The sequence below is a fragment of the Cylas formicarius genome, unplaced genomic scaffold, assembly GCF_029955315.1.
Source record: "Cylas formicarius isolate icCylForm1 unplaced genomic scaffold, icCylForm1.1 PGA_scaffold_5__7_contigs__length_24384050, whole genome shotgun sequence".
Taxonomy (NCBI): domain Eukaryota; kingdom Metazoa; phylum Arthropoda; class Insecta; order Coleoptera; family Brentidae; genus Cylas; species Cylas formicarius.
The window spans coordinates 11,636,777-11,663,513 of record NW_026844341.1 but is presented as its reverse complement, the minus strand read 5'-3'; the positions used below and the strand labels follow the sequence as shown (position 1 = coordinate 11,663,513).

Sequence of the window (26,737 nt, the reverse complement as noted above, 5' to 3'; positions counted from 1 at the left end):
AGCATCGAACCAACGTATCCGTGTTACAAAAAATTGGGCCACGTAAAATACTCATAAGCAGAATAAACCGCATGTATCTCTTTTCTCTTTAAATGTGCTGACTCAGAGTTGATAGACATGAAGGCGGGCGTACTGGACTAAAAAAAAAAAGCTTTTAATTGTGGGTCACATCAAAAAATGATCAGCATCCTAAAATCAACCGCGATCGGTGCACAACATCTAAAGGCTGCAGACATTACTGGCACTAAACAGCAACAGTCAAAATCGAAGGGTCCGCATCAGAAGAAATAGCAATAAGAAGAAGTGTAGGGATTGTTTAACCTCTACTCTGAGGCAATATTCAACGAACCTCTCGAGAACACAACTGCAGGGATTAAGATCAATGGAAACATTATATATAAATAGTCTTCGTTACGCCGACGATACCGATGATACCGATGATACCGTGGTAATAGCCAGTAGTCAGTAGTGTATCAGAACTTGTTTAAGACATGAAACAAAGAAATAATAAGACTAAAATCTAAAAATAAACTTTTTTGGTTTGTGTCACTTTTAAAGAAAAAAAAATAGCCAAGAGAAAATATTTTGAATTGCGCCAAGAATTTTTTCTATAAATATGTGGCATTGAAACAGGACCCCGTTTTAAGTTTTTTCTTAAAATTAAATAGTTGTCGCAAAAGTTGAAAAAAAAATGTAAAAGGCTAACAAAAATGCCAAATTCTTGTAACTATTTTGAGTTAAATACTTAGCATAGGTTATTTGATATTTCAACAGTTGATAATACTATAAAGACAAACAATTACATCAAAGATACAAACAGAATGCAAACATCAGCCGTTTAAAACATTTTAAACTCGAAAAATATAAATATTTAAAGGCAACAAAATAACTAAAAAAAAAAAACATTTCAAAATTTTTAAACGGAAGCAATAAAGAGATATAAAGTTATTTTAAGTCAGTTCTATAAAAATAATTATAATAAGATTTTGGGATTATATTTTTGTCAACTAACTCTGAATTGTTTTCCGACAAGGGTAAGTTCTATTTACATGCCTGAGATAACTGAATTTCTAGAGTTGCTTCCAAATTACCCTGGGATCTAGTATTTTTTATTTTTAGCATATCTACAGACTTACGTATTATTTTCAAAGGACGTTGTATAGAAAATTGGAATCAGTTCACTTTTTCCGACAATTCTTAATAATAATTTATAAAAAAAAAAGTTAATAAAAAATTAGTTAAATTTAAGAAAGAAACAAATTTAATCATCTGAAGCGACACAACTTTTTGTTCTAGACTGACACAAATATTGTAAATAAAGTTTAAACAAAATTTCATCCAAACTCTAAATAATCTGAAATTGACTGCTTATCATAAAAAACGGCACAATTTAAAATGAAACATTTTTGACCGGCGTATGCAAATATTCCTGCCAGGACCAGAAATGAAATTAATAATATGGCGCTTTTGCAGAAACTGTTTGCGGACCGTTTGATCTTTCAAAATGACAATTTAATATGGTTTTGTTGAGAAATAAAGAGTTTTTATTTCTCTATGCGTTGATAGCAATGGCACAAAAGTCGCAATTTTTGAGTTGCGTCACTTTTAAAGCAAGGAGGTACCTGAGTATGCTTATCAAATCAAGAATTGAGCAAGCCCGGAGAACTCTGAACATCATGACACTTCTGGCAAACCGAAACCCCAGCCTTGCACTCCAGACCAGAATACTTCGCTGTTATATCTTTTCATTCTTCTGTACTGATGCGAGAATTGGACCATCGATGCGTTCACAAAAAAGAGCCTCCATACGACTGTTGCTAATATCTTGGACGGAACATAAGACAAACGTAGAGGTCGCGGTAAAGCACTCCTCACGACAATCAGAGAGAAAAAGCTGCAGTTCCTGCGATGTCATGAGCTGCGAGTGATATGAGATTCACTTGCCTATAGTACAAAGGAAGATGGAAGGAAAACGTCTACAGAAATTTTCAGAGCTGCGGTTTCTCGTGCGACAAAAGCTACTTGGATCGTCAGTCTTCGTAGGGAGAAGAAGAATCTGCAGTACCTAGGGAGATACAGCTGGAAGATCAGGACTAGTGGATCGACTAATAGAAGGGGCAATAAATATAAGCATAAGGAAGAAGACTTCAGCGAATGGATGAATTGTTCAACAAAAATATAAAATTTATTGATTTTAATACAAAGTAATTAAAAAAAAATTCGTCATATCCTAAACCCCACCGAAGACCAAGTTGTACTGCTGCGCGGAGCAAGTGAAGGTGCTCTTGTTGTCATCGTAGGCGTAGCTGTAGGCGTCGGGGCATTGATTTTTGAAGTAAGAGGGATAGTCGACGGGCCATTCCGAACTCCTGCAGGTTTCCGGGGTGCTGTGCGAACCGGAACAACAGTACTCTTCCGTAAGGAACGCGTTGCAAGCCGAGTTGCAAGCGATCACGGTGCCCTCGTCGTTCTTGAGCTGGAGTTCTGCGGGACAGTTGATGTTGACGTTGCTCCCGCACTGGGCCTTTTTGCAGCTGTACTGGCCTCCGTCGCCTTGGCCGTTAACTGGCTCGATCTAGTAAAGAACAAGTTCACTGTGCTCATAAAGTAGACAATATAGTTTAAGAGGTGCGGAATAAGGTGTCCTACCCCCTATGAACGATGAGAAACAAAGTTAAAATGAAAAGTTGAATATTATTATCTATATTTTTTAATTTTTCGTGTATGCAGGATATTCCGATCATCTATGGTTAATACCAACTTTATTGTCTCAAATTAAACATGCTGAATATTACTGCATTTTTGGATTCCAAGGAAATTTTTATGATTGCCCAAGAAAAACAATAGAGAATTAAAGAAATTGCACCTACAGTCCAGGCAAATGTTATTTATTGACTGAAGTGATCAATAGCTTTGATCATGAAGAACAATAGGTTAAAGTTCCACATGGTCATTTTTGAGCTTCATGTGCCCTGTTGAAAAACATGGCCGCCACGGCATTTTTTGAAAATCAGCGATATTTCAACAACTTTAGTCATTTTTTTGTTTTATTCCTTTCTTTGAGTTCAATTAAGATGCTCAATAGGACAATATAAAAAGATGCAAATGAACTTCCAGATAAACTTTTATATGTAGATACGATATACGATTTTTAATGATACGAATTTAAAGTAATTAAAATTAACAATAAATCTTTCTAATTATATTTTATCCTAATTTAAAATATGAATAATGGAATTCAAAACTTGAACTGAGGTGGCTTTTACTTGATGAAAATCCATTTATCAAAATAAATTAGAACTAAAAGTTCAGATTTTCACGAAATTATTGGGTTGTTCGGAAAGTCATTTCGTTTTTTTTGGGGAACATGAAAGACAGTTTTCGTATAATGAATAAATATTTTGTTAAATTATATATTGGCCATTCTGGTCCAACACCTTTTGCCATCTTTCTGGCAGTAACATAATTCCCCTCTCATAAAAGTTTTGGTCCTTGCTGGCAAAAAACTGGTTCAGGTGGTTTTTGACATCTTCATTTGAGGTAAAGGTTTTGCCATCCAAAAAATTTTGCAGGGACCGGAACAAATAGTAGTCGGAAGGCGCCAGATCTGGAGAATATGGTGGATGTTGCAGTACGTCCCATTCAAGCTGTAAAAGTTTTTGGCGAGTGACCAAACTTGTGTGAGATCTCGCATTATCCTGGTGGAACACTACACCCTTCCTGTTGATTAATTCGGGCCTCTTCTCTTTAAGTGAATCATTCAATTTGTCCAGTTGATGACAATAGACTTCTGAATTAATCGTTGTATTGTTCGGCAAAATCTCAAAAAAAAACGATTCCTTTGACATCCCACCAAACGGAGAGCATCACCTTTTTTTGGTGAATGTTGGCTGTTGACACGCTTTGAGCCGGTTCATCTTTTCTGCTCCATGACCTCTTGCGTTTAAGATTGTTGTATACAACCCATTTTTCGTCCCCAGTAATAATCCGCTTCAAAAATGGATCATTTTCTTGACGTTTGAGGAGCGAATCACACACGTCAACGCGACGACACAAATTTCGCTCCGTAAGGACATGGGGCACCCACACATCGAGCTTCGAGGTTAAGCCCATGCCTTTCAAATGGCCATAAACAGTCGAATTCGACAAATTTAATCTCTCACCGATCTCTCGTGTGGTTATTCAACTAATGCCTTTATCGCATCTTTGTCAGCTTCGACCGGCCTTCCAGACCGTGGTGCATCTTCGACATCAAAATTGCCGGATCGAAATTTTGCAAACCAGTTCTGGCACTGGCGTACTGTTAACACGCCTTCTCCATACACATCCGTCAATTTTTTTCTCGCTTGGACAGCATTTTTACCTTTTCTGAAGTAAAAAAGTAAAATATGACGAAAATGCTCTCCATATTTAAAAGGGCACCAACCAAAAACTACTGCGTAGAATTAATAGAACTTTTTCACACACAAGCCTTGCAACATCAGCTCTCAAGACATATAATGGTTATGCGGCTTAAGTGTGAAGTTGGTTTCGAAAAAACGTAATTAAGTCCTCTGACGGGAAAAACGAAATGACTTTCCGAACAACCTTATATATATTTTGACATGACGACACACACACCAACAACAATAACACCGTGTCTTTATCACATTACATTTGATAAAGACACGGTGTTGTCGAAACAATTGTCATGTCAAAATATGTAATTTCGTGAAAATCGGAATTCAAAACTATACAGAAATTGAATTTTGGTGAGCAGCTCCACTTAACGGGTTGTTACTGAAATAAATGTTCGCTGTTCGCTTAGTTTATATTAACTTATTTACAATGCAAGCAACATTATCCTTATCTGTTTTCAAATATTTAGTATTATCACTTTTTTTTTATAAAACATTAAGTTTAGTCGCTCGTCAATATTGTTTAACTTTAAATAAATTTATTAATTACTGACGTTTTAAGTAGTAGATAGAAAACCGTTAGAAAAATAAATCATCTCTTTGGCCCAAAATTATTTATTACTGATTTTGATATGAGGATCCCAGTGTTTTATCTCAAACATTATGGTCCGATGAAGTTACTTTTTCGAGCATTGGAATAGTCAGTTTGAATAATATGCATTTTTGGTACCCAGTGAATCCTCATTGGATGAAGTGAGGTGGAGTGTGAACCATTTTTCCACCATTTTTCTTTAATCGTAAAGTTAATGGTGAAATTTATTTGAGCTTTTTAGGAAACCACCTGCCGATTTTATTAGAAAATGTTTCTTTACAAACGAGAAAAGACATGTCGTTTGCAATACGATGGATGTTCAGCACACTTTTTTCACGAACATACGTTTAAAAAGCAGTTAAAATAAAATAGCATGGAAAGAAAAAATAGCACGAAAGAAAATGATGCAATCCTCAATATCGATAGTGAAATCAGTAAAATGTTCGAGTTTTATGCAAATGTTCGATGCTCGAAAATATCGTGGATGTATTAGTGTAGGGTAAAACCTAACTTTCATGAAAAAATAAAACGAATTTCACCTCCACTGTGCAGTGAATTTTCTGTTTTCATAATGAATATCACCTGACATAACATATATGCAATTTTTTGAGAAATCGGTATTATACTTTTAAACAAATGGCGCAAATGAGGAAACACGAATTGTTTTTTATTACAATAGTAATATTTGTTTTCCTTAAATGTGAACAAAAACCCTGAAATTGTAGCTAGAAACCATAACATAACCGTAAACATCAATTTAATTGTAAAGCAACATAATGATCGTATAATGAAACGAACTAGTTTTTGCGACCAATATAAAAATAACCAATGTAATGTAATGTAATGTAATTGAAACGTGATATATACAAATGTATAAATAGGAATTACCATCAAAAATGAAAATACAAAAATATGTATCTGGAAAAATGATAAATGATTTCGATTTTTGCGTAATAAATACTAAGCATAAGACACTAAGAGAACATTATTTGCGAAATTAATAAAATGTCATAAATTCAGCCTTCGGAATTAGAACAGAAGTGGTTTAGCATTTGCGAGAAAGCCAGAAAACGGAAGTAGTTGGTTCGAAAAAAATATTTAAGACAAATTTAGTAAAATTAAAATTAATCTTAATAAACGAAATGTTACAATAGATCATCGATAATTATACTAAATACATGCTTGAATTCGTTTTTTTTAAATATAATCAATTATTTCCAAAGATAATCACCTCCGAATTTATATTTTAAGCAACTAATAAATTTGTGAAGTGATTCGACTTTTTTTTCTGCCGATACGTGATAAAAAACTGATAAAAGGCACGGGTTCCTCCAACAATTGCCTGCTATCAACCAGCAAGCCTAAAAACGCGATTATATAAGTGTTTATATCCTTTTATTTTACAAATTTTATGGCTGCGTTCAGAAAATACCCGAAACTTTTTATTATCTTCGAGGAACATACAGAGACAGAGACAGAACCCATTTGTACATAAAACTTAGGAAAAATGCACAGTTAAATTACAGGCTGATACAAAAGTAAAAACTAAAATTAAAAGCCTAGGTTACAATCTCACATGCTAAGGAAGAAAAAAAAGTAATGTAAGCTATGTAATGTTATGTTGCTTGAATCTGATTCGTAAACTTATGAATAACGTCCATAGTTGGTTCTGTGGTACATTACAAAAAATGTACCATTTAGGCGAGTTATTCATATTGGTGCCAAAAGCCCAATCTTTGACAGAATGGAGGGATAAAAACAACTGGAATTAATAAGTCACGACGAGCTGTAAGGTTTTTTAAATCTGATGAGTTTTCTAGTGCCACATAATCCATGTTAGCCAAGTCAACACCCAACTTAAAAGCTATATAGCCAAGCAAACGGCGCTGAACTTGTTCGATTCGACGAATATGACATTATTCCATAGAGATGAAGCATATTCCAAGAGGGGTGGAACCAGATCACAGAATAGGAGTTTTATGGAATTCACGTTTTGAGGTTCTAATTATGACCTCTTAATAAATCCCAACATTTTATAAGCCTTTGAAATTATGTTGGACATATGATTGATAAACGTAAAGCCGCTTTCGAAGAGCACGCCAAGGTCTTTAACATTTGATACCGCTTTTAGGTTTTCACCCATCCAAGTATATTCGTAAACTATAATAACGGAGGCGGTGAACTGAGATACTTAGGCATTTTGAGAGATTCATAAATAAAATATTTAATGATGAAAAAATTATTGGAAGATTGAAAAGTAAAATACTTCTACCACATTAAGTACTTCTGCAATAACTTTACTTAAGATTAGTTATGGAAAATATTTCATTACACGTGCAATTAATGCTATTATACATGGTGTCCCATCGGGAAACTACACGTAGCAAAAATCCGAAAATTTGAAATTAAGCTAATGTATCCTTCTATTTAAATAGAACACCCGATATTTCATTGATATTTTTGATTCCCCCAAAAATAATAGACATTTTTTTCAAATTTGTCAAATATGTCAAAAATGGCGTAGGAAATGATCTGTTGAACAAATTTAATTAGTAATTTCGACTATTGTAAGGATTCAGAATTTTGAACAAATATAATGAACATGAAATTGAAAAACTGATAATCTTTTTCAAAAATAAAATCAAAATATTTTTATATTCCTAAGTTATTTAGAAATATTGCAGTTTTTTTACACGATCTACTTTAAACGTTCTAAAAATGTTTTTGCCAGTTACCATACAAAAAATATTATCAGTAACCATGCCGACACGCTTAAATAATTAAACGTAGGAAGATTATTTGAATTTGATAATTATTTATGGAGAACGTTACAAAGTTTTAACAAGAACATGTGATACGTTTGCGATTCGTTGTCCGCAAAAGCAAAAACCATCGCCATGACAGTTAAGAAGATTATATAAAAAAATCTCATTTTCGACTAAAACATTACAAATTGAAAATACTGATTATAAAAGAACGATAAAATTTGAAAACATAAAAATTTAAAAAAGAGAAGCGATTATTCGTGGGTTGCTTCATTTATTTATACACCAGATTTTTTATTGTACACCAAATAAAAAAAATCATGCACTGAAAAATCGGGGGATCGGGGCGGCTAAGAAGGACCGTTGTAAACTCTTTACAAGAGGCAGCAATCATGTTGATTGAACAGAATAGAAATTGTCTAAGTTGTTTTCTTCAAAATTGCACTGGAGGTTTCAACAACTTTTATTTAATATTGTTACATTACATTCGTATGTTACAGTTTTTACAACTATTAATTATTTTTTACAGCACAATAGACATTAAATTACAAGGATTCTTGATAATTTCGCTCTCTATTTGTTGATTTGAATGTGATATAGATTAAATGCCAAAAAACTAAAAACGAAATCGAGTGGCATCGTTAACTCTTATATATAAAAATTTAATTAATAATAAAAATGGTGGTTTCTATTTGATTTGGTTTTTCAATTTTCAAAATTACAGATATTTTTCGGTCTGCAAACGTCATTTTTCATATCTAAGAAACGGTGAAATTTAGATGTGGAATATTCTACACGAAATATGTATAGAATTTTTCAGAAAATACAAAAAACCAGTACTATATACAATGTTTTATTTAAAATATGAAAGTTGATACCTACTACCGGTATATCCGGAAATACTGCCATCTTGTTCCCTCCAGCATTAGTTTAATTTAAACTTTTGTTATTTAAAAAAGCATTTTGTTCTGGTTTAAGTATTTGAAGCCATTAATTATTACATTAAAGAATCAAGGAAGAAAAATTTGTAAGTTATCATTAAACGCAATACGAAAATCAATGTTTGTCTAGGTGCCTACAATTCACAATGATTTAGTGCAATTACAAAATAGTGTTTAAATAGCAATATTCGTAGTAACACTAGTCTATAAAGAATGCACTGAAAGGCAATTCGAAGCTGTATTTTCACAATTTCGTTATGACTATGACATACTAATCACTTATATTTTTTTCCGTTTTAAAATAACGGTGAACGATCTTTGATTTAAATTAATGAATGTCAACGCCAGTGTCAATGGTTTTTTTCATTTCTGATTCATATCCTAGTTATTTTGAATGAACTATGAATGAATAACTTTTCTGCTTAGAAATTATTATTCTACCATAATTAAAAAAACTAACGATGCTGTAATAACAAAAATATATTGCTTAAAATTGCGGGATTATAGACTGGCGCCCTCTAGATATTATCTGGAAAAATAGGCCGTAGTCGTCCTCACAGAAAAAACGAATCTAGGTTTTAATGACGATATTTCAAAAACTACTTTGATCGTAAAGAAAAAACTTCTAGAAAAGAAAATGTTCTAAAGAACAAGATTACATACTACTTTATCACGTAATATCCGCTACCATTTTCTAAATTATTGTAAGCAATAAGTTATACATTTTTTTAACGCACTGTTTTTCAAGATATTTGTATTGTTATACTTTAAGTAAATGGTTAAATCAAAAACAGTTCATTAAGAAGTAAAACGGAATAAAAAAAAATATTATTTTTCATTATTCAGTGAAATAGCTGTGAATTTTGCGTCTAGATAATATCTCGAAAAATGTATGTTTTATGGAAATAACTATAGCATACCTTTTTTACCTAGAAATCATTACTCTATCGTGATCTTGACAACAAATAACAGTTTGGGACGAATGAGAAAGTTAAGTCATGAAATAGCGAGATTATAAACTGTAACTAACGTTCCAAAAAAAATTAGAAACCCCCCAATCTATGTTTTCATATCGATTTTCGTGTGGAATAACTGAAACGTTTATTTCAAAAAGCACATATCAATATTATTTACTAAATATTTATTTGCAGCAACAAAGCATACCATTTTTAATTCATTATTTTCTAATGTTGCTTAAAAATTATACTTTTTTATATTTGTGGTGTTTTAAGTGCTTTTCAACTATAAAAAATAATATTTATAAATCTAAATCGAGTCGTTTCAATAGAAATAATAAAAATAATTAAATAAAATAGTTAAGTAAAGGATCTCTAATAGTATCAAACGCTTTGTTAAAGTCGGGCAGATTGATTAATGGGAATTATGCTGTTTGAAGTTACAAAATTGTAAATTTGATTAAACATATCTAATATCCTTGAGCTCTTCTGGATGTGAAAATTTGCTCAGTTCCTTAATTATAGACTTTTCCAAATATTGGGGAACGTTTTTTCCAGAAAACAGCTATTTTAAATGGCAAGCGTAACCTCGAATCCCGTATAAAAATTCCATGCTCACCCATAGCATCATCTTTAATTCTTTCAAAAATATGGTAATGAAAATATCTTGTTCCTTGAAATTCCTCGTTATTCAACTGGAATTCCACTGGAATTCCTTAATACTGCGCACCATAGTTCCACTACGGTTTACCCCTTGCCTTTATTCTTACAGTGCAAATTATTAGTAGTTCAATCAAAGATCCGATAACAAAATGAAACTAACTAACCAAGGAATTCGACTCTTACCGATGCCATGCTGTTGTAACCGTCGACCAAGGAGATGTCGTAATAGTCAATACCGCCGTAACCGTCTAGGGTAATCTCTACAAGGGTAGCGGGAGGAGTACCACCCGCCCCAGCGCATTCCAGCTTGTTTCCGCAATCGCCGGTAAGGCAATGGTTGTTTTGATCCGCGTAACACCAAGTCCTGGACCAGAACCTACCGGCCCAATCGCCGGCTGCCGAAAGCACCCTCTACGTAAATTTATAATTGTCATTTTCAATACCACAACTTATATAAATCCTACCGTTTCGCCCTGTTGCAACGCGAACCCTCCGTTGGCTAAATGTTCGTGACCGGGATTACCCTGAATACCTATCCAAATAGGACCGCCGTCTTTGTTGGTGATTTGAAACGAGACCGCATCGCAATAAGCCACCAACCCGGTCAAGAAAAAAGCGCAAAACGTGTTCATCGTTTTAGTGCGTTTGAGGATGTACTGTAATCTAGACGACAGACGCACGAAATTATAATTTACTCTCAAGTGCGTTAATTGATTAGCCAAGTACCGGGGGGCAATAATAATTTAAAGTAAACGCAGTTACAAAATTTAACGACCACTGGTTAGTACTTTAAAAATAATTTCAATTTAAAAATATTGCTATCCACCTAACAACGTAATAACAGCTTTTGCTTGCAAATACGAACACGTGAGAGGAAATTGAACTAACCTAACTGTTCCTTCATTGTAACTCACTGGCGTCCCTGACCTTTTACAAGAGGGTACTGCTTTAATATCCATCAAATCACTATGCCCAAAGTTCTTCCATCCCTTCGCTAGAAGTGTAGTTTTGAGAAGGTAGGATATACCTTTTGTGTGTAGTAATCTCCCAGTATTCCCAATATATGCCCTAGTAGTCTACAGTTGGGTAGAGGATGACATTGAGTTTTCTTGTCTTAGAGACTTAGAGCCGAGAATGTTGCACTTAGGACGACTTGTAAGTTCTGGACAACTAATTTGCAGAAGAATTATTGTCTCAAATAAACAGCTTTGCTCTTCAAAGCATCCCAAATCTCGAGGACTTTAAGTCTACAGGCACAAACAAATGAAAAATCTTCTTTGCACCTTTTCTGTTTTGATATATATTGCAGAGTGGATTCTACTTAACGATTTTCTCAGATTTTAAGCTCTTTTATTGTGGCATATAAAAAACTTGCCAAGAAATGAGTTAGTTGTTATCGGAAATTTTATATTTGTTTCCTTTTTTTGTTTTGTCTGTTCTCTTTTCTTCAAGCACCTTGTCCTCCTCAAACGTTGGCAATCTTCAATCATTATTATCTCGATTTAAAATTTATAAAAACATTGATAAAAGTGGTTTATAGTTTTGATGGTAGATGTAGTTGGAACACACAAGATTTTTTTTTAATTTTACCCGGAATTGCAGTTATTTTGGATTGGGATTTTATCGTACGGTACTCCAGTGAAGTGTTTGTCTATATCAAGTATTCATGGAATTCATGACACATTTTTTCCAAATAGCTTTGGAGCTTTCAATACCTAGGTCGTCCAAATCAACAAAAATTCATCCACACTTCTTTGCAGCAGGATCTTTTTAAACAATGGGTCATCATTCTTTGTTTCGTATTTCTTTGTTTCTTTCGTCGTAACCTATTTTGATTGACAGGAATTTGACTTGTTATTTCATTTTTATAGATACTTTTCTAGCATCATACCTAAGAATTTCATCCTGTTGTTGCCCATTCATTTTGTTTGCGATAACTGATTTGAATAAATTTGAAATTTAGAGATGTTATGCAAATAAAACATTTTGACGTATAAAACAACTGAATAGCGCTTTCAGTTTTAGCAGAAGTGGGGACAATTATCCTATTTTAAACAAAACGCCCTGTATATTTTACATTTTTTTATTCAACAGGGAAATCCGAATAGGAAATGTTATCTATTTTTTATCGATAGCTTTAATAGTTGTGAAGACAATAGAGTTCAAAAAAACATATTTTAACCACACAATTTATTATTACAGTTTTTCAAAACACTTTAATTTAGAAATTATTTTAAATTGACATTTCCTTGGATTATTATATATAATTATTTTAACCAATTTAATTTAAAAATACTTTTTGGCGCATTCATTACAGACTACCCTGTATACTGATAACTGAACTGAAACGTTCAAAAAGCACATATCAATAAATTTACAAAATATTTATTTGCAGCAATTATTTTTAATTCATCATTTTTTAATGTTGCCTAAACAGTATACTCTTTTATATTTCTGGTGTTTGAAATGCTATTCAACTATAAAAAATAATATTTATGAATTTAAATAGACTAGCAATAAAGGATCGCTAATAGTATCAAACGCTTTGTTAAAGTCAGCCAGATTGATTAATTGGAATTATGCTGTTTGATGTTACAAAATTGTAAATTTGATTAAACATATATCTAACATCCTTGAGCTCTTTTGGATGTGAAAATTTGCTCAGTGCCTTAATTATAGACTTTTCCAAATATTGGGGAACGTCTGGAAAACAGCTATTTTAAATGGCAAACATAACCTCGAATCCCGTATAGAAATTTTCAAAAATATGGTAATAAAAATATCTTGTTCCTTAAAATTCCTCGTTGTTCATCTGGAATTCCACTGGAATTTCTTAATACTGTGCACCATAGTTCCACTGCTGTTTACCCCTTGCCTTTATTCTTACAGCGCAAATTATTAGTAGTTCAAGTACTACAAAAACAAATGCTTTTCTATAAAAAATACTCTATCTGTTAATTTATTGGTTACAGTTTGTTTTTTCCTAATTTAAATTGACTGAAATTTTTGAACCTTATTATATCGAAAACTGTAGGAATCATCGAAAGAAGGTAAACAACATTTTCTACTTGTATTCACCCGTAGACTACAAAGATGGGAAAATAAACAGGGTGTTTCATTTAAAATAAGAAAGTTGATCTCACTTTGACGGAGTTATCGCTTGGCTAGTAATTTCATTGACAATCTGTAAATTAATTTTTTGATTAAAATAATAAAATATACGTATTTATTTTCTAATTTCCGTAAAAAGTTATTGAAGAGATTTATTAATACAATATTCCTTCATTTGTGTATTACCTTTAATCGGAATACCACAAATATCGAATAGTTCTTCAATTCAGTTTGGTTTGTCACAAATAGTAGTTACGTCTTTCAGTTCATTATTATTTCTTCAATAAATATCTTGTCTTAAAAAGTGTTCTTAAAGTGTCTTAATCAGTATTCAGTGTCCATAACTCCAAAGACCAACAACCCATTGAAACCAGCATCTTAATATCCTAATATATGCAATTAATAACTCTATCCGAGCATTATGGAAACCTAACATTGATAATTTAACAACAAAATTTATTGAAAGGAAAATCAAAGGTCTTTATAAGCGTTCAAAGTGCTTCCCGTCCTTTTCTACTGGTAATTTCAGATCTGGAAAGGTTTTCTACACCATTTCGAATACGATCAACCATATTCCCCGGGGTAGTAGGACGAGTTTGATAAAGAATACCTTTTAGCTTACCTCAAAGGGAAAAGCTCAGGACAATAAGGTCTGGAGATCTGGCAGGCCAAGGAAGCAAACTGCCTCTACCTATCCAACGGTTTAACGCAGTCTTAAAAATTCCTAACTTCGTGAGAAAAGCGTTTTGGACATCCATCCTTGTTGTAGTCAGGTGTCTCTTTTCTTTTGTCAAGGATATCGGCAAATGGTTTCTTAAAAAGTTCAAATAAAAGGGGCCATTAACTTTAACATTAAAGAAAATTGTTCCTATAATTCCATCACCTAAAATACCACACCCAACGTTCACACTCACACACTTCAAGCATCCAATGAGGATTCACCGGCTACCAATAATGCATATTATGCAGATCGACTCCTCCATTGCTGGAAAAAGTAGCTTCATCGCTCCATAATATTCGTGATAAAATAATTTGGATCCTCAACGATGAAACGGGAAAATACACTCTTGTATGCTTCTGCAGTCGAATAAGACATTCATAATGCAATAAACACAATAACATTAAGAAAACTCAAATTTTAAATAAATTTAAACTTCGACTATTCAAAACTGTAAATAATTAAGTAATTTGGACAAGCATCAAATAACGACATCAAAGACGCGTATAGCATTTTGTCAGATAGGTATATTTTCCGCCTAGTCAAATTTCACAGCCAACTAAAAAAGCAAACTAATATAATAACTTCTGATGGCAACAACAATGTTTTTATTACTATCACGATAATTAAGAATAACTAATTTATACCAAATGGTTTCTTCTCGTTTCTCACTTTTCATAAATCGCGGTTCCATCAGTCTCCTTCATTGTTCCATGGTCTACACTATCTCGCCAGGTTCTTGGAGGTCTTCCACGCTTGCTAAGCTCTATATATAGTGTGTATTATAGTTCCATCTATTCCCGTAGCTCGCCATACTGTTTCATTTCAGATACGGTCCAGTTTGGATTTTCTAGTGCTTCTTGTCGAGTAGTCCATCTCCACAGCCAAGAATTTTATCCCTTTCTCTCTTGCTTAATTCCCAGGTTTTTGAGCCATACGCAGTTATTGTTTCCACAGCAATATAGTATTTTTTTGTTCTTTTTTGCAATTTCTTTGCTCCACAATCTAGAATTAAGCTGAGAAATCACTTTTCGCCCTTTGAATTTGCAGAAAATGAGTTTTAAAATTCAAGATAATAATTACGCCCTCTGGTGGCTATTTCAGAACCTCAAAAATATTTTTCAATTTGCTTAGCAATTGTGCCTGCATATATATATATATATATATATATATATATATATATATATATATATATATATATATATATATATATATATATATATATATATATATATATATATATATATATATATATATATATATATATATATATATATATATATATATATATTGTTGTTGGTAGAAGAATTGATTACATGCAGAATTTTAGTTTTATCGGCAACTACTGATGAATTAATATGTTGCAGTCTTAAAACTCTTTCATGTTCTTTAAGTCTAGCTGATATTTTTAACTCATATGCAGGGAACCCTCAAACAGAATTTTGTCTTTGACGGATCGAAGATGCTGAGAGATTTTTGGACCAGTGGTTAATCCGCTATTGACGTTATATTTTTAAGGTCTTTTGATATGTGATTTGATGTGATGTGATGTCTTTGGAAGGTTGTGGTGATGTGTGTTTTGTGACGGATCGCCTTATATCTCTAATTTGGAGATTATTATAGGGAAGAGTAGATATAAGGTGTTTTAATTCTGGGTTAAGTGACTCTCGTTGAGATAGTTTTATAGCGCTGTAAACAAGAGGATTAATAATCGATGATTTTTGGACCGGATGGTGATGGGATCATGTATTAAGGTACCGGCCTATGTGCATAGGTTTTCTATAAAGAGAGTGACTAAGATTCACAAACCACGATTACCCTTCAACCTATTGTCAACACCATTGGTTCTCCAACATGTTCTCTAGCAAAATATCTAGCCTTTACACGGAAAACTAATAGTTCATTTCCTTAATTCCTTTCATTTCATTCATTAATTAAAAACCATTAAATTAGATCCAAAGATGTTCTAGTCTTGGTTAGTTTAGGTTTACGTAGAATTCCTATTTACCACAATCGCTATTCTTGCAACTCTCAACGTTATTTCAGACATATTAAAATTCGAGAATCTATACCATCTCATCTTAATTGAAAACCTCTTGTCTGGAACATATTTTTCTTATAACGGTCAAATTTTTGAACAAACGTCGAGAACAGCTATCGGTTCTAGAAGCCTTTGAGAGGAATGCCGTTGAAACCTTCCATCTAAAACCAAAATTCTGGAAACGCTACGTTGGCGTCATGGTCAAGAATCCCCTCGAGATTAGCCATTTAAACTCTATCCACCCTAACATACGATTTAGAATTGAATTAGATATTAATAATAATATCGCATTCTTAGATATTCTTATGAATAGAAAATCAGACCTAACCACATTTTTTATACAGAAAACCTATACACACAGACCGATACCCGAAGTCTATGGTTTACAGATACCTTACGGCTGCTCTTCCCTGTTGTCCTTCGTTACATTCAAAACATCACTGACCACCAGATATCAGAAGTTCTTAAGAAATTTAACGCCAAGTCCAAAAATCTAACAACATCTTCTTTACATCAACGACAAAATTCTATTTGAGATACCAGGATCTTATAGCATTCCATGCATATGCGGCAAAGAATACTTTGGAGAGACCAGGCGAAAAATATCAACTAGACTCAAAGAACATGGAAGAGCCTTAACACAACGGACATCAAGTTTAATTCTATAAAACTAAAATTCTTGCATGTAATCAATTCTTCTACTAGATTCTATTGAAATCTATAAGCAACAAACTAATCTCAGCCGCGACTCAGGCACCACCAATATGTCATCCGAAACAATGTTCAGAGTTCCGTCCATTCAAACAATATATAAACAGGCACAGAGTAGAACGTGAGATACTATCAGTTACTACAGACAACTACATGCATTTTGACGCACTGTGGTTAGTTCTTCGCTTTCGCAAAGCGTTCAATTTGTATATTTTAATGTTTCACCGAGTAATGGATACCAAATCACAGATACAAATTAACGACAAGGTTGTTAGGATCTGATATGCTGATAGAACATGGCCATGCACTAAACTTTCAAGACAACTCCGCGGACACATATTCCAAGCATCCTAACTTCGCGCATATCAAAGCCGCTGAATTACCCGTTCGAAATATTTCTCGAATATCGACATCGCGCCCGTTGTACTTGAATTACAATACGCACCACGAAACAACGTGAGTGTTTACCGCCGTCCAGCAATTTCCCCAAAGGGTTGTTTCACATCGACGGTTACGGACAGTAAAACCACGTGAAGATTACTGAAAAATACCCTCGTATTAGGGTCTAAGGGTCTAAACGAAATCCGTCAGGCGGATTGATTTTTTTCTTTCCCGTTTCAGGGAAATCCAGGCCGCTTCGGGAGAGTGGATGAACGAGTTCGTCCGACGACCCAGCCGAAGGAGAGATACCAGGGTGTACGTACCAGCGGCCGACATCATCAAAAGGACGATTAGACGCTCCTGGACCATATCCAGTAAGTTCTTATTTAGAATTGAATAGAGACGAATTTATTTTTAACTTGGCGGAGGGCAACATAGCTTTTTGCTTAACGAAGCATTCAAGCAAAATTCCATGAAAATAAATGGATGAGTAAACAATTAGCAATAATATTTAGTTACAAAATACAAAACATTCCAAATCTAGAATCAAATATAGTTTTTACGTAAACTAAGGCTGAAAGTGTGCAATATAACTAATATTAAACAGGTTTGTAGTAAGTTTAATCTCTGGAAGCCGTTTGCTTATTTGTATATTTTTGGGGCCTCTTTTTCCATATTTTTGTTCTGTAGCGACATTTTTTTATGGCGCTATATATCTTAAATATGTAATTTTATTAATATACATACGTATGACATGAAAATGTTTGGTCCATGTTAGACATGGTTTTTAAATATTATTAGATTTCTGTGCAAAGCAACAGCGTTAGCACAGAAGCGTCAATACAGCGTTGTAACCTGCTTATGCGCAGTTTGGTTGTATTGGTCGGGGTGCAACTGTGTTCGCGGCTCTTGTCGTTGTTGCGTCTTTCTAGTGTTCTAGAACTTCTTTTGTGAAAAATATATACCACGCTTATTTTGGTGTAAAAATTGGCGACCACGACAAGTCTGGGCTCCTCATACTATTTGTTCCGTTTGCGTTGAAGCATTAAGAAACTGGCAAAAAAGTTGGAAAAAACGTTTAAGCATTGGTGTGGTATGCCGGGAGCTTACGAATTACAGTGATGATTGTTATTTTTGTTGGTGTGATGTTCAAGGATTTAACAGAAAAAATAAGAAACAAATTGTGTATCCCAATGTGGTCTCTGCTATTCGACCAACTCCTCATGGTCGGGAGTACCCCCCCAAAAGCACTAGAAAGCGTCATAACGTTAGAATCAAATGAATCTAATTCCCACCTCGATGACTCAGATTTGACACCAAATTTCTGAAAGCCCGAAGTGAATTAGATGATGTAATTAGAGATTTGCACCTTCCAGAGGATGCATCCGAAATGTTAGCGTCAGACTTCGGAACAATCAATTACTGACACCTGGGGTCATATCAAGCTTTTACCGGGATCGCGAAAAAGAGTTATGTCAATATTTTACTCAGGAAGGACTGCTACTTTATTGCAACAATATTCCTGACTTAGTTTCAAAATTAGGAAATGTGCCGTGTATAAAAGATGAATGACGCCTGTTTATTGACTCAATTAGGCGTAGTTTAAAAGGCATGATGGTAATGAATTGGCCTAGGCGACTACCAAAAACATCAATGGATGCTTTGTGGTGACCTTAAAGTGCTGTGCATGCTCCTAGGACAACATGTTTTATTAGTGAGTGGGTTAGAAGGGCAAGAGATTGGATTGGACTTACACCTGATAGCAAAAATGTATTCAGACCCTAAAAAAGTTTTAGTGACTCCTCTACAAATCAAACTTGGCTTGATGAACCTGTTTGTTAAAGCTCAAGACAAAATTGACAATGTTTCAAATATTTGTGCAAGAAATTTCCAGTCATATCTGATGCCAAGATAAAAGAAACAAATTTTTTTGGGCCGCAGAAAAACCAATGTTGGAAAAACTTTCTTGGGAACTCTATGGACGAAAACTACGAAAGTATTGTTAAATATATGTTACAACACTCAACACAGTTTCAGAGTGCATTTCCTGTTTCCACATTTGAACTATTTTCCCGAAGAGTATTTAGCGAAAGACAGAGAGAAAGGTTTCACCACGACATTAAGGAAGTGGAACGGTGATACTAAGGCAGATGGAGCATAACGATGATGGCGGACTACAGCTGAAAGTCCGAACAAGGCATCTTTCTGGGAAGAAGACGAAGATTTCACTCAAAAAATTCTGTCTATTTTTTTGTTTACTTTTTTAACTAGGATTCCACTTTTTTACTCAATAAATGAATTTTTGAAATTGACCTACCAAAATTATATAAAATCAGTGTTGAAGATAAAAACATCTGTCAAAATGTTTAATTTTGTAGATCCGTGTTTTTAAGCAACTCAAGAAAGCCCAAAACTCAGCTCTTAAGGAACAGATAATCTTTAAATCTCTTTTTAAGGTGTTCACATGTAAAGTTCAAAAAGCGATTACGTAATTCAAGCTTTTTAAGGTAAAAATTGTTCAGTTCCGCTTTTAAGAATTTTATGCGGGTGGCAGGGCAAATGGAGCATTGCCGACAGTAAAGAGGTCAACTGAGTACTCTCACCTGCGATCTACCAATGTTTTGCCCACTCTCTCTAAAGTCTTAAAAAAGGTTTTAGAAAAGCAGTTCAGAGTATTCCTGGATGGAAATAATATTTTGCCGCTCAAACATTCGCGAATTAGGTCGGTTCACATTTGCGGGAGTGCGCTGTCGCATGTGGATTACGTGTTTCGAGCGTGTGACGGCTGTCCTATCGTTAGACTTTAGTAAGGCATTTGATATGATTAATCGGGAAATTCCGTTCGCTATTTTACATTACATTGGAATGAGTGATAAATCCTGTCAGTTCATTTGCTCCTTTTTGTGCGACAGAACCCTTCAGGTGGTTTTTATAACGGGCCGATATCCGATTCGCAAAATGTTCAAATCGGAGCCCCACAAGGAAGTATATTGAGTTCTTTGCTGTTCACAATCTTTACTTCTCAATTTTGTAAATGTTTAAAATACGGTAAATATGACCTTTATGCCAATGACGCCCATTTCTATAATTCTTTTGACGCTTCAGATGTGCAAACAGCAGAGGAGAAGATTAATTATGACTTGAAGAAGTATTTTGGTATAGCTTATGGTTCATCTCTTAAAATTAAATCCAAATAAGTCATCGGTTATATTCTTTGGTAACGACGAGTAGATTAATCATGTACGAAGGAATATTGAAATCAAAATTAATAACCTTACTATTTATAGACTCCTGCAAGAGTCAGGGTTTAATTCTATTCTCAAAACTAAAATTCTGGGAATGTGTGAAAAGTAAGCTCGGAACTTGTTATAGTAGTTTCAAGTTAATCAGGTTAATCAAGTCAACGTCATTGTTTGAGTGAGTCTCATAGACCGCATAACAGCTTATCTAAAAAAAATATTGTTGGCAATATATATTTAACAAGGGCTCCATGCCGCCACCTTCTTCTACCAAATCAATGAAAACACCGCCTACCTGTACAACAAAGTTTGTTTTCAAAGTGATATACATAATTTAAGCTTATGTCGCAAAGGGCTCTTAACTGTCCTCAAAATGATAAAAAGAGCATTAAAAAATTTGTTTTCTTATAATATAGCTTTTATTCTAAATAAGTTCAATACACACATCTTTTCGCAATCACATTTGACATTTAGGAACAAAATAAAGAAACAAATATTACTTAAGAGGGAAATACATTTTTTCTTCTTTTCTTCTTTTTTTTCATATAATTTAAATTTTTAATTTTTAATATGACTGGGATTTATGTTAATTTTCTTGGTTTCAAATTAGGGCTTCCTCAGCTGCTTTCTACGCCCATTTTAAACCATATGTAAGGGGTGTTTTTTTTTCGATGTATAGAACTTTAAGTTGCAATAAAAGAACAATGGATTATTCGATTGACATGAATTTTATTTGTCCGAAAGGTAATCTTGTGGCATTCCATTTTAAATATGATTTCTGGCATATGACCGCCACGGCTGGGGCGGATGTAATCCAATCTGGACGTCCAATTTTCGATGACTTTTTCCAACATTTGTGGCCGTATATCGGCAATAACACGGTGAATGTTGTCTTCCAAATGGTCAAGCGTTTGTGGCTTATCCGCATAGACCAATGACTTTACATAGCCCCACAGAAAGTAGTCTAGCGATGTTAGGCCAATTTACAGGTCCAAAACGTGAAATTAGGCGGTCGCCAAACGTGTCTTTCAATAAATCGATTGTGGCACGAGCTGTGTGACATGTTGCGCCGTCTTGTTGAAACCACATCTCCTCATGGTTATTCAATTCAGGAATGAAAGAGTTAGTAATCATAGCTCTATACCGATCATCATTGATTGTAACGTTCTGGCCATCATCGTTTTTAAAGAAGTACGGACCAATGATTCCACCAGCCCATAAAGCGCACCAAACAGTCAGCTTTTCTGGATGTAACATTGTTTCGACATACACTTGGGGATTAGCTTCGCTCCAAATGCGGCAGTTTTGTTTGTTGCCGTAGCCATTCAACAAGAAGTGTGCTTCATCGCTAAACAAAATTTGCTTACGAAAATCGGGAACAACGGCAATCTCGTTTTGGGTCCATTCGACGAATCTACGCCTTACTTGATGATCGTTTGGCTTCAATTCTTGCACGAGTTGGATTTTGTAAGCACGTAAACCAAGATCCTTCCGCAAAATCTTCCATAAAGTGGATGGACACAGATCCAATTCCTGTGCTCGATGGCGGATGGATTCACTCGGGTCTTCCTCAATGCTACGCTCTTACAGCAGCAATAGCTTCTTCTGTACGCACCGTACGGCGTCTCTGGGGATGCGAGTTATCAATAAGAGTAAACGTGGTGCGAAAACGTTCCATGGTTAATCGAATTAACTGCTCTGATGGACGATTTTGTCGACGATAAAATGGACGTAGTGCGCGATACGTATTCTGCACAGAACCATTATTTTCGAAATAAAATTGCACTATTTGCAAGCGTTGTTCAGGAGTGAGTCTATTCGTGATGAATTGCCAAATCAAACTGAGAATAAATCACTTGACAGCTGTTAAATCGGGCACCATCTTGAACAGTAATGCCAACTTAAAGTTCTATACATCGAAAAAAAACACCCTATTCTTCAGTTCTGTAGTTACTTGGTATATTAGTATTAATCTATCTTGCATATTTAACCATTTTAAATCCTGTATCTTAGGAGTCACACGGTCTCTTGGGCGACTTCCAAATCGGCGCATCAAGCACGTACTTGGAATAAAAATAACGCAAATAAGCACACAGTTGCAACAGGCCATCCATTTTCATATCCCATTTCGGCACAGAAATAAATTTACCTAATTAATCTATTAAAGAAAATACAAAGCAATAATCATAATATTCTTGTATTTTGAATTAGCTTAATTAAATACAAAATATATAAAATACAAGTTGATATAGGAAAAATATCTAGAAATAAAGGTAAAACTCACCTTGAAAATTGTTTATTCAATTTTTTTTCATATTCTAGTTTTCATAATGTGTTACTTTCATATTCTGTAGTTTTCTTAGCAATAAAATCATGTTTTTTCGTTGTCGCTATTATTCTTTATATCTATCACACTAACACTAACACTTTTATGTTTTATATAAACTTCAATTTGTACATTGATAAATTCGTTAAAATAAATAACGCATGTGTTTGGTACATTGCATTGTTAAGGTGAGAATGAATGGGTTCGCAAGTGTTTTTATTCAGGTTGGCAGAGGTGGAAATTTTGAGTTTTTCGTCAAATATGTTTCAAAAATATAATCATAAAGCTTTTCCAACTATTGGTTCGTATAACTCGAAAAAATAAATATCTCCTACCATTTTAGGTTCTAAAAACAAAAGTCCAAAACAGTAATGTGGCATTTCCAAGCGTCTGAGTTCTTATCTTCGTACTGTTGCGTTAATCCCAGTTTTGATTAGGTCAGATGGAATCTACAGCCTATAATTTTAACGTTTTTCCACGTGCATGGTATTGCTTTATAAATCGCTAGGTAGACTACTATTTGGTTTGGTAGAAAACACATTTTGACAAAATTCCGCAATTTTTGAGAGAAACTTTTGACTTTGGTACCTATAACAGGTAAGAATTTCCGGTGTGCATCCCCTTGTTGTAAGATGTCGCTTTCAGCTTTCCTTTTGACGGAGAACTTACGATTTTACTTTGTAAAACCTGTTCTTTAAATTTTAAAATTTTAAACACAATCAAAATTTTGCGTCTTTGACTAGTTATTTCTGCACACTCGAAAACTTTTAAAATAAAAGTATTTGGAATACGCCTTATTGCTCTTAAGGGTTTTTTAAGAAAAGCACCATAAACAAGGTCTGCGTAAATGTGAGAGAACGAAACACTTACTCAATTGTTTTTTTTTAAATATAATAAAAATAAATAAAAAATATAATCACAAAATATTTTTACTCTTATGTTAAGTTTCTAAGTGCAATTATTGCTCTTTGAATTACTTTACAAACTTGGTTTGTAAATCTAAGAGTTGTCACTTAACATTAGTGTGTGGATGAATTTATTCTGGTCCTTTGTATGATTGAAACGCGTTTCGCCCCAAAATTTAGAATCAAAATGTATAAACACTTGTTCCACAGATTTGGAGTCTTTTTTTAAATAAATCTTTATTTATCAATTTATATATATATATATATATATATATATATATATATATATATATATATATATATATATATATATATATATATATATATATATATATATATATATATAAACTCCGACTGGAATCCTGCAGACGTTTCGCCAAAATCTCACTTGGCATCTTCAATGCTCGCGCTCCGAAAACACTTGGAACACACACACAAACACACACACACACACACATATATATATATATATATATATATATATATATATATATATATATATATATATATATATATATATATATATATATATATATATATATATATATATATATATATATATATATATATATATATATATATATATATATATATATATATATATATATATATATATATATATATATATATATATATATATATATATATATATATATATATATATATATATATATATATATATATATATATATATATATATATATATATATATATATATATATATATATATATTTAAAATACAAAATCTTTGTTGGTGCTCTGAAAAATGTACTAAAATGTTATTTTGCTTATTGCTTCAACCTGAAATCATTGCAGACTGGGACTATTTTTTGATGCCAAACATGGAGAAGGGCAATTACGGATTTCTGTAAGAAAACACGGTGCTTGAAATATCGCGAGGGCCTCGCTTAAGTACTATTACTGTAGGATGTTTCTTTATATTTTGATTATTCTAATTTTGCTGGATAGACTTTACTGAAAGATACTAACGATTTTTTTAAAATTGGATATGTTTATTCCGAATAAACTATTATTAGCATTTGTTAGAATGGTTTCTATATTCTAAAATCGAAAATACTGCTCTCGTATATATGTAAACATTTTACCTTAAGTTTTCACCAAAGAAATTTTATCAGTTTGAGGAATCCAGAAGTTTTGTAATAAGTATTGCAGAATCCTGTGGAAGTTTCTCGTTTGAATGAATAAAAAACTAATCAATCGAATTTTTGAACAGTACAATTTTATTCAAATATCTCCAATACTTTTCCGAATGATAAGAGGGCATACTATATATTTATTATAGTTATTGTTTTAAGATGATACTAAAAACTAAATGTCCCATAAAAAATATTTTATGTCTTTTTTATCATTATTTTTGAAATTTTTATAATTAACTTTTATTTGTAAGATTTTAAAATCACACACAAAATAATCATTATTTACTAGGTAAATATTTATTTTTTAGAAACATTAAAAACTGTGGTCTAGTTATTTTAAGGTAGGTAGTCCGGAATACGAATGTTATGATTTTCAATTAGAGAAAATCCCTAAAAGGACTTCTCGATTTTCCGCCTTATAAAATGGTGCCAAATGGGCATGACTTCCAACCTCAAACAAAACAAAAATGTCAAAATCGAACCACAGAGATTTTACAAGGGTATACAGTTCTTAAGTGGGACACACTCTATAAATATACCATGTTTGTGTATTAACAAATATCTCTGAGCAGAGCTTAAAGCTGTATACTAAGAATATAGTTCTTAACATTTTTAAAAAAGAGCGACAATTTATTTGAAGATTTTATACCTCTTGACAAATGTATAAATAAAAGTTCTTCGTGCATTGGCAATAGGATTATGCAGTCTCATAGTTGTGCACTTGGGCAGAGAAAATTATATATACATTACATTTTTGTTCATTGTTCGGTACTTTGAATACTAATTTACAATTGTTCGATTTGCAGAAGTGAACTCATCTTGAAAATATTCAGCTTTTTGTATAGGCTAGTGTGTTAGTCTGTCATAATTATATAATATATTTACTCTTTGCTAATTTGCTTTTCTACAAGTTCCTTATGTAGAAAATAGATAAATAAAGCGAGAAATAAAACAGCATTGTAGATCACGTTCCTAGTTTTTTTTCAATAAATAATCATCATCATAGGTACAATTTTATTATCTATGGCAGGGCTTCTTAAAGTGTGGGTCGCGACCCCCAGAGGGGTCGCCAGACTACTGAAAGGGGCTCGCAAAGATCTGATACTTTACAATCATTATAAATAAAATTTTAAAATTAGTATACACACTACGTACAAATATAAATACAAATAAAAATCATACAAAATACTATTGTAGTTTTATTATAACTATTTTTTTAAAAAGTGGCAATGCAAAACTGTTATGTAGGGCCTATAAATGAAAATATGGAAGTAGCATTTAAAATAATAAATACAACGCACTCCTCGATTTTCAACTGACATTGACACTGATGTCCGGCCGCCGGCGTCAGCGTTTGCAAGATAACTTAGTGATTATAAGTACCCAGACGCCGCGTCGCCTTACGCTTACACACAATACGCTAGCATAATCAAGCTAGGCTAGGCGAATCGGCATATTATTTTTATAAAAGAATAATAAAAAAAATTAAATGAAAGCTTCTTTTTCGGCGTTTTTGTGATACGGTGCCTTTGTGCGCTGCACACTTTGAACACGCCATGCGTCGCCATGTTGTCATTGCACTGGTAAAGATTCTAGTGTAGTTATTTTTCTGTTTGTACTACAGTTTGGTCTCAGCTTTGTCTTCGTAGTGACATGTGTGTATTTACTGTGTAATTTTCAGTTGGTGTTTTTAATTATTACGTTAAAGTTCAACTACATTTTGTTTAATTATTGATTATTATTTAACCATCATGAATAAATGGCTAATTAAAATTCCAACTAATAAGTCTGCCACGCCGTCACAACCAAATTGCAGTGCTTCAAATCCGACTTC

General features: G+C 33.3%; 2 protein-coding genes across 3 annotated transcripts in view; one reads left to right on the top strand and one right to left on the bottom strand.

The window, feature by feature from the left end:
• LOC132702588 (uncharacterized) overlaps window positions 1-26,737 on the top strand; it is a 219,228-nt gene that overhangs the window by 42,501 nt on the left and 149,990 nt on the right. For both annotated transcript variants that reach the window (XM_060671334.1, XM_060671332.1), the window contains one exon: window positions 17,517-17,650. In XM_060671334.1, coding sequence (XP_060527317.1) covers window positions 17,517-17,650 — 134 coding nt within the window. The remainder of the gene's footprint in view (window positions 1-17,516; window positions 17,651-26,737) is intronic.
• LOC132702590 (uncharacterized) lies at window positions 2,181-10,977 on the bottom strand. The gene is made up of 3 exons (XM_060671337.1): window positions 10,779-10,977; window positions 10,498-10,725; window positions 2,181-2,575 (listed from the first exon to the last, which is right to left on the bottom strand). The coding sequence occupies exons 1-3, from the start codon at window positions 10,944-10,946 to the stop codon at window positions 2,231-2,233; spliced, it is 741 nt and encodes a 246-aa protein (XP_060527320.1). The 5' UTR covers window positions 10,947-10,977; the 3' UTR covers window positions 2,181-2,230.

Bases quoted from the DNA above. Each gene is read 5' to 3' on its own strand.
- LOC132702590 (XM_060671337.1), bottom strand. From the start codon at position 10,946: ATGAACACGTTTTGCGCTTTTTTCTTGACCGGGTTGGTGGCTTATTGC. The intron at 10,726-10,778 runs GTAGGATTTATA...AAATTTACGTAG, and splicing joins CGTTGCAACAGGGCGAAACG to AGGGTGCTTTCGGCAGCCGG. The intron at 2,576-10,497 runs GTAAGAGTCGAA...GTTCTTTACTAG, and splicing joins GTTACAACAGCATGGCATCG to ATCGAGCCAGTTAACGGCCA.